Source organism: Girardinichthys multiradiatus, chromosome 11, assembly GCF_021462225.1.
Source record: "Girardinichthys multiradiatus isolate DD_20200921_A chromosome 11, DD_fGirMul_XY1, whole genome shotgun sequence".
Lineage (NCBI taxonomy): Eukaryota > Metazoa > Chordata > Actinopteri > Cyprinodontiformes > Goodeidae > Girardinichthys > Girardinichthys multiradiatus.
The window spans coordinates 12020994-12034858 of NC_061804.1; the positions used below are offsets into that span (position 1 = coordinate 12020994).

At 44.3% G+C, this 13865-nt stretch overlaps 1 protein-coding gene across 3 annotated transcripts in view; it reads right to left on the minus strand.

The window, feature by feature from the left end:
- The window catches only part of gria4b (glutamate receptor, ionotropic, AMPA 4b), a 161439-nt gene that overhangs the window by 146284 nt on the left and 1290 nt on the right, over positions 1-13865 (minus strand). For all 3 annotated transcript variants that reach the window (XM_047378712.1, XM_047378711.1, XM_047378713.1), the window contains exon 2: positions 3198-3356. In XM_047378712.1, the coding sequence (XP_047234668.1) occupies positions 3198-3356 (159 nt within the window). The remainder of the gene's footprint in view (positions 1-3197; positions 3357-13865) is intronic.

A 13865-nucleotide genomic window follows, 5' to 3' on the forward strand; every position in this document is an offset into this window, starting at 1 on the left:
CCCCATCAGCCTTCCTGCCAGCAGCTCTGCACAGTCTAATCTCTCCCAGAAAATTACCTCCGTCTCTCATCTCCCCTTCCCAACTCTTTCCCCTTAAACGTCACATTCTAACATGTCCACTCATATCCATAACTTATGAGGATCTGATATTGAAGCCAAGCAGCAGCTGAGGAGAATACTGGAAAATGTAAAACGAAGGGATGGGGTTGAAAACAAGCCATGTGGTTCGATCTCAGATTCCCAGCTGACCCTGAGCTATCACAGCCATTGACTGGCTCATGTAATTCTGCTCTGATTTGGCTTGGCCAATCAATGAGCTGCAGACTGGCTTTCAGTGTATGTGCAACCATTAAAGTGGGAAGTGGAAAAGCCTACGGAAAGCCACGTCCACAGCAGATAAACGGCTTTTCACCGGATAATTTCAGGATCTGATGACGCAAAACACAACATTTCAAGCTGACTAACATTTAGTTTTAGTGGCAAAAATAACAAAAAATCGGGTGTTTGCAATAAACAGATTACACAAGAACACTTAAAATGGTTGAAAACGGACACTGGAAGAACTTTATCCAAGTTCAGGACCAAATCGTACTGCCGTCTCAACTGTTCAACGTCCTGAAGAGCATTAAGAGCAAACATCTGCATCAGGTGTGCTTGAGAAAGAACAGCTCAGATCCCTGCCAGGCTGACCACCCGATCACCATCATACATGCAAAGTCCCAGAGAGACTTAAGACTGGAGATATGATAAACTACATAATAAAACGATACATCTGAAAGGCAAAAATAAAACCTCAGACCTTACAGACACAAACATAAATTAAAGTAACAAAAACAAGATGAATATGAGTCTACGTAAATGAATGAAATTTAATTTACTGTGAGGACTTAAAACCCAACAACTGAGGATCTCAATCATACACCAACTTCAGTGTGGTGAGTTAAGTCCAATTTATCTATGTAGCACATCTAAGAAACAACCACAGTTGACAAAAAGCTTTATATAATAAAAGATCAACAAAAAAACTGCAAAATGATGAATAAAAATAGAACAACAAACATGGTGACTCTAATTTTCAAAGCCGGGCTGTTCCAGAGCTGAGGAGCCCCCACAGAAAAGGTTGTGTCTCCTCTGGTCTCCAGTCTGGGTCTGGAGGTCTCTAAGAGCAAGGGATCAGCTGATCTAGGAGTCCTGGCTGGGATTTAAGAGTGAATCAGATCAGATTAATGGCATTACAACAATTAAAAGCCAGCAGTAATATTTTAAACTGTGTTCTGTAATAAAAGGGAAGAAAGGTTTCCAGTACAGGGCTGATGTGATGGAGCCTTCAGCATCCAGTCCGGAGGTGAACTGCTGCAACCTGGAGATGCACCGGTATACTAGTGATCCATGGGAGGTTTTAATAAATGCATGGATCTCCAACTAGCTTGCCAACGTTAGAGAGTTTTTATTCGCCCTCAGGTTCCACCTTTAAGGACTCTGAAGGGAAACTCAGTGGATCATCTGATGGGAGGTTATTCCTAATGCAACTTTCTTACACACCAATTTACAGTAAATCTATGAATGCAGGTACATGGAGCATATGAATGGTAAATCACCCCAACCTGTGAGATCCAACTTTTTCAGAGGGTTTTCTTAGATGGTATCAACCCCCACTTTCTGCCTGTAATTCCCTCCATCTGTCTTGGTCTCTGCGGGCCAACAGGCCACACTGTCGTTCTTTACTCCCTCCTATCGAACATAAACCCACAAGTTCCTGAAATACAGCTGCCCCGCAGCCTGCCCTCCACTGCTCCACCAACATAAAGCCACTTCATTCTCTGCTTAATTTAGCCATTGATTTTTTAAAACAGCAGATTGCATCACAGATAGTGGAAACATCAGGCTGAGGTGTTTTATGGTCCTCGCTGGAACCCCCACCCCTCCTGCAGCCGCAAGCGGGGTGAGAAAGGGAGGGAAGGAGGAACACGTTTCTCCTTGCCTGCTGCTTTTAGGTGATGCAAGTCTTCTCTGTGGCCCGTTCGGCATCCTGTCCCTGTCGGAAACCTAAATCACGCCCTTTTTTGGGTTGGGGGGGTATTACACCAATAATATAAGCTTAATTATCCATATTATCATTTACTTTATTGCTCTTACTTCCAGTAGCAGATGGTGGTTTAACCAAACACTCACTTATCTCTGCCAAGTGCTCTTAAAGAATCCGTAGAAATCCATCACTGCTCAGTAAAACTCTTTGAATTCTAAATAAACCAACTATTTATTTTATTACCTTCCACACAGTTTCGCAAGTCGGTTTATTTATATTGTGCCAATTCACAGCCATTATTCAAGGCAACTCAATCTGACCATACAGACAGATTGAAAGTCAGTTACAATCATTCTAGTTTGATCCTAGTTATCACACAATGCAGTTCAGTTTATTATTCAAGTTACATAAAAAGGAAACCCAGCTGACTGCATCGAGGGTTTGACCTGCAACGTTCCCTTCCTCTTGACGAGTATGTAGCGACAGTGACAGTCGCTAAGTTTTCAGCAATCCCTCTTCCTGAACATGCATGTGGCGACAGTGGAAAGGAAAACCCTTTAACAGAAGATAAACCTCCAGCAGAACCAGAACCTGGTTCAGCGTGAGCGGCCATCTGCCGCAACCCACTGTGGGTTTGAGAAGACACAGAAGCACTGATCCAGGAGTACTTTCTATGTTTAAAAAAAGCACAGTTGTTACCAGTGAGTCACAACCTGCAGAACACCTACTGAATCGTCCAGAACCCCTGCATTGGTCTCAGACGCAGCATGTTTTAGTATGTTTAGCATTTGACCCAGACTCTTCAGGTTGCCAACCTTCTACTGCAAAACTGCTGGAATCTACAAAAGAAACCTTTTCACCCCAAAGTCAACCAAATCTTGACACTGATGCAGTCCCTCACTTCACCAGTTGGTTGACTAAGCATTGGCAAGTGACCTTTATCAATGTACACAAAGATTTTCAGAAACAACGGCTTCAAAATGGCTAAAATCGGGTGTGTTCTGACCATTTTTCAGATTCTTTCAGCCTGTTTTATTCTATGTGCTCAAATCAGAAGGAAACAGAAACTTTAGGTCAGTTTAAATCTTGGAAAAGATTATTAACAGCTTTTCACTGTTTCCATTCTGCAGGTGTTCGAGGTCACCACATAACTTCAGGAAGTTTGACTCACAGGCGTTGGTGACGGCGAAGCTGTTGGCCGTTTCAATGTTGTCCACATGAGGCACCAGGTTGAATGGGGCTTCCGACGCGTTGGGGCTCGTATTGTGCAGGAAGATGGCCAAGCGAAAGGCGGTGTACTCCTGATCGGTGTTTCTGATGAACAGACCACCTGAAGACAGGGAGGAGAGACAGGTTTCATGAAGAATATCTGTTTAACCCAGCATTCACTCAGGGTAGGTTCCTTAAATGATTTAACCAGAAAACATCAGGAAGGAAAAGGCCCAAATCATCACCTGTTTTTCTGCTCCTCAGTCACTAAAACTTCACCTTCTTCATTTGAATAATGGAGGTTGATTTAGGAGATCTAAGGGAAACTGCAATAATTTAACCAGCATTTGATGCAAAACATTCATCAACAACGGGTCCCCAAAGTCTCGTAAATTCTGAGGAAAAACAACACTTATGAAAAGTGTTGGCGGCGTTAGACCTGTGCACTATGAGAAAAATTGCTGCTTCCTGTTGATGGTGATGTAAATTATAAATGAAAACACAACAACCCAGGAATTGAGAACCGAGGCATAAACTGACTCAAAGCAGTGAAGCTGCTGGAGCACAGGGAACCAGGCGTGGAGGATGCAGACAACCAGAAACAAGATAATCTAGCAAAGGAGGGAGGAAACTGACTGTCTTTTAAATGGCTGGGAATGTGGATGATTGGCATGAGAGCCAGGTGGGACCAATCAAGACAATGCAGTGCAGCTGGGGAAGAACCTGAGCAGGAAAATTGAGGGAAGGTGACTAATAAACACACACATGACCACAGAGGCAATAAAACAGGATACAAACAGAGGACACTAAACCAGAAACTAAGGACCAAACCTCAGATGAAAAACCAAACCAATAATAATCGTATGAAACATGTTTAATGTATATAAAGTGCAAAATAAATTTGCATTGTTCATCCAATCCATTATCTATACCAGCTTCTTCTGTACAGGGTCGAGGGGGGGCTGGTGCCTATCTCCAGCAGTCTACTGGCAAGAGGTGGGGTTCACCCTGGACAGGCTGCCAGCCCATCACAGGGCAACACAGAGACAAACAACCAACGCACACACCCATTCACACTTAAGGGCAATTTAGAGAGACCAATTAAACTAACAGTCATGTTTCTGGACTGCGGGACGAAGCCAGAGCACCTGGAGAGAACCCACGCATGCACGGGTAGAACATGCAAACTCCATGCAGAAAGACCCCTGACTCCCTGGGAGTTGAACCCAGGACCTTCTTGCTGCAAGGCAACAGTACTACAAAACTGCACCACCGTGCAGCCAAAATATGCATTATTTTCAATAAATGTATAAATAATCATAAATATTTTCTGAAAATGATTTTTTAAAATCTGAAATAAAGACTAACTTCTTTAAAATTCCCTTTCATGTGTGTGAAGACATTTGAATATAAAAAATAAAAAGCTTCTTGTGAGAAATAAAGCAAGAATCTCCATCCATCCAACTGGTAACATAAATGTCTCCATCAGTTGGTGGAAATAATTGAATGCAACAGTTTGTTTGGCTGCACTTGGATGCTTGTATGTTTGTTCCATAGGACTCATTCAGCTTAGCATGACAAGCTGCCTGAATTCAGAAAGAAACGGAGAAATATTCCTCAAAAATCAGCCTGATGTTCATGGCAAGTCCTCGCTCTCCTCAGGTTTTAAACTTCTGTCTGTTTGACTTATCATCCTGTTCATATACAAAGACCTAAACTAAGCCGCTCGTGGTTCTGCAAATGTCACAGGTGTTACAAGTGGTTTGTTTCATATTTTAAATTTGGACTTAAGGCAACATTTCTTGGGACGAGACTGTAAATGTCATTTAAAGCTAAATGTCAGAGCGTTCTTTTCATGGCTGGCCTCTTTAAAAAAGGCAAACTTCAGAATGATTTACTCTTCTTTACGCCTGGACACGTGAACCTCGTTCTGCTGTCATCTGATTTAACTGTGACTGCTTTATGTTCATACAAACGACACCTAATGGCTTATGTGTTTTATTAGAAGTGGAAATTGATGTTTTTTTTATGGTTTTATATAAAAGTAAAAAAAAAAAAAAAATCTTATCTGCATTCAGACCGCATTACTCTGATACCCCTGAATAAAATGAAGGGAAACCCTGTTGTCTTCAGAAATTAGGAGAAAAATAGCAGACAGCTCAGGGAGAACGTTCTGGTCCAGTTTAAAGCAGGTTTAGGTTCTACAACAACATCCCGAGCTTTGAACATCTCCCAGAGCTCAATCCATCATCTGAACATGGAGAGAAGATGGACCAACTGCAGACCTACCAAGACATAGAGGTCCACCTAAACTGACAGGCTTGGCAAGGAGAGCATTGATCAGAGAAGCAACCAAGACGCCCAGGGTAACTCTGGGGGAGCGGCAGAGATCCACGGCTCAGGTGAGAGAACCTGTCTACAGGGCAACCATTATTTGTGCTCTCCACAAATCTGACCTTTATGGAAGAAAGGAAAGAAGAAAACCGTTGTTGAAAGAAAGCCAGAAGAAGAAGTGTTTGCATAAACCATGTAGGAGACACAGCAAACACCTTGAACAAGAAGGTCTTATAAGAGGAGGCTTAAATAGATCTTTTGGGCCCACGTGCGAACATTATGGCAGAAAACTGACTCTGCATATCACCCTGAACCCATTATCCTCACAGTTAAACAAGGTGGTGGCAGCATTATGCTGTGGGGATGCTTTTCTTCAGCAGGGACAAGGAAGCCGGTCAGAGTTGATGGAGAAATGTCTGGAGCTAAATCCAGGACAATCCTGGAAGGAAACCTGCTAGAGGCTGCAGAAGACCTGAGACTGGGGTGGAGGTTCTCCTTCCAGCAGGAGAACCACCCTGAACATCCAGGCAGAGATACATTGGATGGGTTAGATCACAGCTTATTCATGTGTTAGAATGGCCTAGTCAATGTCCAGACCTAAATCCAACTGAGAATATGTGGCAGGACTTCAAAACTGATGTTTACAGATCCAATCTGAGTTTTATAAAGAAGAATGGGTAAAAATGTTCGGTCTTTAGATGTTTAAAGCTGATAGAGACAAACCCCAAAAGACCTTCAGCTAGAGGGCGCAATACATTTTTCTCAATGTTATTAGTAAAAAATGTTAGAAACTATGTAGGTTTTTTATGCTACCATTGTGTGCATGAATGACATTTAATGCACTGTGCAGCCCATTATTCACACTATTGTGTTGCTGTTTGGAGCAAAGTTTAATTTAATCTTTTTATACAGATTTTATTTGCAAAATCGCATATTAATCAGTATTTTAGATTCATGAAAGTTTTCTTATCATCAAAAAAGAAAGAAAAAAAATTCATACTTTAATTTGCCTCTCCTGATGTTGCTTTTTTACTGTTTGCATGAAGAGAAAAGTGGAAATACAGAAAAAATACAATTAATAACAGATAAAATGTGTTTTAAATGCCACTGAGTGGAGTTAGTGGCTGATATCCTACAGATCCTGAATTCTGGTCCCACAGGTTGGGTTTGTGTTGAGCACAAATCATTCAGTAATCAATTACAGATGCTGAGCTCAACTCATTATGTGTCCACCTGTCTTCAGAACCAAATTCTGCCAATCCAATACATCCACCACCATGGACAGACCAAAGAGCTGTCAGAGGACATCAGGGAGGACTTTGTTATTGTGGTTTAGAAGGTCCATTGAAAGCTACATCTGAAATTTGCCAGTGGACTCCTTGAAGATTCACATATGGTTTGGGACAACGTGATGTGGTGAAATGAGACCAAAATAAAGCATCAACTAAACCTGCATCTGGAGATGGAGAAATACCCATTGAACAACCCCCTCAGTCAAGCACAGAGGTGGGAGAATAATGCTAGGGGCCTGCCATGGGTACAGCAGAACTTCAGTGTATAGAAGAGCCAAACGATGAGGTATATGACCCATATGAACCTGGACGAGAACCTTTTTTTCTCATCCAGAACACTGAAGGTGGGTCATGGATTGCTCTTCCTGCATGATAATGCAGAACGAACCAACACAGCAGCAAAGGAGAGGCCAAAGAAGAAGCAGATTAAAGCCATGAAGTGGTTCAACCAGTCTCCAGACCTCAATCCCACAGAACATCTGAAGAGAGAGCTGAAGGTCTGAGACACCCAGCAGCAATCCAAGAAATCTGAAGGATTTTAGTTTGACATGAGAACAGCTTCACACAGAGATGGCGACAATCATGATGACTGAAGGAGAAACCGTCCATTTGGACCATTTCTGTATAGAGGAGCGGCCCGAGGTATAAGTACACTAAGTTACTGCTTAGGGCCCCTAAACCCTCAGGAGCTTGAATTTTAATACATAAATCTAAATCACGTGTTTATTTTTGTTTAATAGAGAATAAATAGAGAATAAAAATACTGTTAAAATGAACAGTTTCAGCATAAAGTTAATAGATTTTAACTTAAGATTTAAATTTAAGATTTAATGTAATTGCCAGGTTTACATTGTAAAAGTTTAAAGAATGATCTTCACTGTTTGATTAATGTGTTACCATAGTTACAGTCTGAATCTACGAGTTTAATCTTTTCTTTGTGTTTGAGCTTCGGTTCAGCAGGTAATAACCAATTATCTGTGATCGCTTTTAGGTTCAGCCAGTTGAACTCTGACCCCCATCCCAGATTCCACCTAATCTGTGTTGATACCCTGTTAGTGGTGCTGATGGTCTAAACAGGAAGAAGGGCCCCAAATCAGGTTCTGCTTGTGGCCCCATGCAACTTTGGGCCAGCTCTGAAACAGAAGAATCTGCATGCTGTGGTTGGCAACCAAGGTTTCTCCAACAAGCCCAAAGTTACTGGAGGATGAACAACTTCTTTCACTTAAAAACATGCAGATCACCTTCTATGCAAATAGGTTTTTTTGTATTTTTGGTTGATATTTTGTGTTTTCACATTAAAATGAAACTGATAGTAAATTGATAGTGTGCATTTCTTTGTGAGACAAAAATCAGGAGATTAAATATTTGTCTTTTTAACTGATTAAAGAACTTATAAAACTAACTTATAAACAAACTTTATCCTCTTTTGTGTCCTTTGAAGCAGTTCATACAGTCTGCAGCCATTCAGTGGATGTCATCTATGAGACATCGCATCTATTCATTGACAAATCCAACATAATGCATTGTTTAGGGTTGTTTCTCCACATTGTTCATCTTAAAAGTTTGAGACTTTGACAAATATCACACATTGTGCCAAAAAAAAGCTTCATTGTTTGTTTGTGAAACCAAAATTAGTTGCAACACCTGAATAATGGAGCAGCGCTGCAGGTTGTTGGATGTATCTGTATTTTAATCTTCTCCACGGAACCAAACACATTCTCAGTATCTTGATTGCTACTTGCATTTGATGAAACCCTTTAATACAAGTTGTTTTAGGCTCTGGATGAAACGTTCTGACATGATGGCATCACTCAGCTGCTGCTGATCTGTCGGCTGAATATCCATGACCAGAAACCTCGTGCGCCACCACCTCCCATAGGTTCTGTGTCAGACGAAGATCTGGTGACTGTGGAGGTCAATGGAGGTCATTGAACTCATTGTTCAATTAACCAACTGTAGATGAGCTGAGCTTTGTGTCATGGTGCATTGTCCTGCTAGAGGTTGCCATCAGAACATGGGTCCACTGTGGTCATAAAGGGATGGAGATGGTCAGCAACAATATTCCATTAGGATGTGGGGTGGTACTGATAGGCCCAAAATGTGCAAAGAAAATATCCCCCACACTATTATACCACCACCACCACAAGCAGCTTGAACTGTTGATACAATGCAAGATGGATCCAAGCTTTAAGCTCAAATTTTGACCCGACCATCTAAATGTTACAGCTGAAATCCAGACTCATCGGACCAGTTCGATGTGTCCAGTCAGTTCTGGTGATTCTGTGAGTTGCAGCCTCAGTTTCCTGTTCCTAGCTGATGGGAGTGGCACCTGGTGGGGTCTTCTGCTGCTGTAGCCCATCAACTTCAAGGTTCCACACAGACAGCACTGTGTAGAACTTGGTTGCACTGAGAGGTTGTTGGACCAGCTGTTGCATGTTTATCTTCTCCAAGCAGTCTACCTGTTCTTCAGACATCAACAAAACATCTTCATCCAAACTGGATATTTTCTCTTTTTTGTCTGTGAACCTGAGAGATGGTGGTGGGTGAAAATCCCAGCAGATCAGCTGGTTCTGAAAAACTCAGGCTAGCGTGTCTGGCACCAACAACCAGGTTCAAAGTCAATTAACTTCATCTTCATTCTGTTGCTCAGTTTGAACTTCAGGACGTCATCTTCAACCGGCCTAGATTAATAAATACACTGTGTTGCTGACAAGTAAATGAACCAACAATGCGTGTTGGTGCGCATTGTTTTGTTTTGTTTTTTGCTTTAAAACGGTCTTCTGTGATGGTACCCGGAGCTCTCTCACCAGAGAAGAACTCATGAACATCAGGGCTACTACACCAGAGGAGTTATTTCCAACTTTTCTGCCTACTGCTCTGGAATTTTTGGACATTCTGGTCAAAGGTGTGCTCACCTTTGCTCACGCGGTGAAACGCCGGAAGAGAGGGAAACGGGCTGGGGTGCTGGTACGTCTTCGCCAGCGTGGACTACGAACACCGTTACCTGGAATATTTCTCTCTAACGTGCGCTCACTTCCCAACAAAATGGAGGAACTACAACTGTTGTTGGGGAAAAACAGGGACTTTTATTCATCGGCAGTTTTGTGCTTCACGGAGACGTGGCTGTGTGGATTAATACCAGACTCTGCGCTGCAGCTGGCAGGATTCCAGCTCTACAGAGCGGACAGAGACACGGAACTCTCCGGCAAAGCGAAAGGTGGAGGAATCTGTTTTTACCTCAACAGTGGTTGGTGCAACGACGTGACAGTGATTCAGCAGCACTGTTCTCCAGACCTGGAATCCTTCATCATAAACTGTAAGCCTTTCTATTCCCCCCGTGAGTTCGCTTCGTTCATCCTGGTCGGTGTTTACATCCCGCCACAAGCTAACGTGCAGGTCGCACAGCGCATGCTCGCCGACCAGATACTGAGTGTGGAGCGGACCAACCCGGACTCCTTAGTTATCGTCGTTGGCGACTTTAACAAAGGTAATCTGACCCACGAACTCCCCAAATATAGACAGTTTATAAAATGTCCGACCAGAGAGGACAACATTCTGGATCACTGTTACACGACCATCAGAGACGCTTATCACGCCGTCCCACGTGCTGCACTGGGCCAATCCGACCACATCATGGTCCACCTGATTCCTGCATACAGGCAGAAACTAAAGCTCTGCGAACCTGTTGTGAGGACGACAAGGAAGTGGAGCAGTGAGGCTGTGGAGAATCTCCAGGCGTGTTTAGGCTGTACAGACTGGGATGTGTTCAGGACCACTACCAACAGTCTGGACGAGTACACAGAGGCTGTGACTTCCTACATCAGCTTCTGTGAGGACAGCTGTGTACCATCAGACACCAGGGTGAGTTACAACAACGACAAACCCTGGTTCACAGCTAAACTCAGAAGGTTAAGACTGGATAAGGAAAAGGCCTTCAGGAGTGGGGACAAAGACATATACAGAGAGGCAAAGTACAAGTTTGGCAAGGCAGTGAAAGAGGCCAAACGACTGTACTCTGAGAAGCTCCAAAACCAGTTCTCAGCCAACGACTCTGCGTCTGTCTGGAAAGGGCTCAAGCAAATCACCAACTACAAGCCGAAAGCCCCCCACTCCATCAACGACCGACGCCTCGCCAACGACCTGAACGAGTTCTACTGCCGCTTTGAAAGACAAAGGGACAGTCCTGCAACCATCTCCCACGACGCCCCCCAACAGCTGCAGCCACAATCCACCACCCCCATCTCTCCAACCTCAAGAGGGGCCTTGGCACCTCCAACCCCCACCCTGAAGTTCCCCCCCACCAGCCCCCTACCCACGCCGAGGACGGCTCTTTCCATCCAGGAGAGGGACGTCAACAAACTCTTCAGGAGACAGAACCCCCGGAAAGCTGTCTCACCAGCCAGCCTGAAGCACTGCGCTGATCAGCTGTCTCCAGTCTTCACAGACATTTTTAACACCTCACTGGAGACATGTCATGTGCCAGCCTGCTTCAAGTCCTCCACCATCGTCCCTGTTCCCAAGAAGCCAAGGACCACAGGGCTTAATGACTTCAGACCCGTCGCCCTGACCTCTGTGGTGATGAAGTCCTTTGAGCGCCTTGTGCTCTCACACCTAAAAGACATCACCGACCCCCTCCTGGACCCCCTGCAGTTTGCCTACAGAGCCAACAGGTCTGTAGATGATGCAGTCAACCTAGCCCTTCACTTCATCCTCCGGCACCTGGACTCCACAGGAACCTACGCCAGGATCCTGTTTGTGGATTTCAGCTCTGCCTTCAACACCATCGTCCCAGTTCTGCTACAGGAGAAGCTCTCCCAGCTGAGTGTGCCCGACTCCACCTGCAGGTGGATCACTGACTTCCTGTCTGACAGGAAGCAGCGCGTGAGGCTGGGGAAGCACGTCTCTGACTCCCTGACCATCAGCACCGGTTCCCCCCAAGGCTGTGTTCTCTCTCCTCTGCTCTTCTCCCTGTACACCAACAGCTGCACCTCCAGTCACCAGTCTGTCAAGCTTCTGAAGTTTGCGGACGACACCACCCTGATCGGACTCATCTCTGATGGTGATGAGTCTGCGTACAGATGGGAGGTGGACCATCTGTTGGACTGGTGCAGCCAGAACAACCTTGAGCTCAACGCTCTAAAGACAGTGGAGATGGTTGTGGACTTCAGGCAGAACCCAGCCCCACCTGCCCCCATCACCCTCTGTGACTCCACAATTGACACTGTGGAATCTTTCCGCTTCCTGGGAACCATCATCTCCCAGGATCTCAAGTGGGAGCCAAACATCAGCTCCCTCATCAAGAAAGCCCAGCAGAGGATGTTCTTCCTGCGGCAGCTGAAGAAATTCAACCTGCCAAAGACTATGATGGTGCACTTCTACACAGCCATCATTGAGTCCATCCTCACCTCCTCCATCACCATCTGGTACGCCGCTGCTACAGCCAAGGATAAGGGCAGGCTGCAGCGTGTCATTCGGTCTGCTGAGAAGGTGATTGGCTGCAGTCTACTGTCGCTCCAGGAACTGTACACCTCCAGGACCCTGAAGCGGGCAGGGAAGATTCTGGCTGATCCCTCCCACCCCGGTCACAGACTCTTTGAGACTCTCCCCTCTGGCAGGAAGCTGCGGTCCATCCGGACCAAAACCTCACGCCACAAGAACAGTTTTTTCCCATCTGCCACCAGCCTGGTTAACAAAGCCCGGAAACCACCCTGACACTGTCCCTTTCCCCCACACCCCCCCTTTTTTTGCTGACAGGACACCTGTAACCTGTAACTCTATGCGTTACATTAACGCTCAGCTTGGACTCCTGCTTTACTTGCACTGCTTTACTTGCACAATGATCACCTGCACTGTTGTATTGCTCTTGCATCTTATAGTGCTCTATATTTACTCTCACTCACTTAAAACTGTGCACATATATTTATATTATATTGTAGATATGTTTATACTGTTTAATTTGTACTGTATTGCACCGACTACGCCAAAACAAATTCCTTGTATGTCCAAAAACGTACTTGGCAATAAAGCTTTTCTGATTCTGATTCTGATTCTGATTCTGAAAAGGTGCACCTACTAAAGTGGCTGGTAAGTTTGGGCCTCCTGTGGTTCTGTGATTCGCTGACTGGACCGGTGATTTCTAAAAAGCCTGAAGAGGCTCAGAGAGGGACTCGTCTCTGTTGCTGTCTGATGAAAAGAGGCTTAAGGCTTAGCTTCAGCCTAACAAACTCTCTTAGTGGGTTTGGTGTAAAACCAGAGATAAATTAGCTAAAAATCACATCATACAGTTAAGCACGGTGGATTATCTGTGATGCTGTGGGCCTGCTTTTCTTCTAAAAGCCCTGGGAACCTTGTTAAAGATGATGGCATCATGAATTCTTAGAAATACCAGGAAATTTTAGAGCTACTGTCCATCTGGCGGCCTCTGCCAGAGAACAGAATGAAACAGGTTTTTCATTGGGTCTTTCAGCAGGAAAATGATCCAAAACACTGGGTCACATCAACCTTGTTCCATGGTTATCCTGGTCCCCCGACCCAAATTCTGTAGACAACCTGAAGAGACAGCCTCATCAAAGAGGAACCAAGACTTTGGACCATCTAGTGACATTGTACAAACAGGACTAGTTGAAGACATCTCACTATGCTCCAACCTTGTTAATGTTAGAGAAGAAAACTAAGTGGTCTCCTGTTAACAGCAGGGCTGGAAATAATTCTGCTATAAATATATATTTTATTCTCGGCTGATTAAACGTACTCAGATTCGAGGTTGGATTTTCCACAATAACTAAGTTAAGGCTTCATTTTTCACGTTTGCCAGGGATACAAAGAAATATGGCCGGCTCTGTTCGTGTGTCTGTTTCTGCATGAGTAAACATCACATTTCCACTGATAATAATACGTGCTAATTTACTGGGACAAATCACTTGAGACCAAACTGTTGATTGGGGGACATGTTTGTCCTCCCCTGGAGGCTGATGGACTTTCAATAAAATGTAAAATAAAGTCTG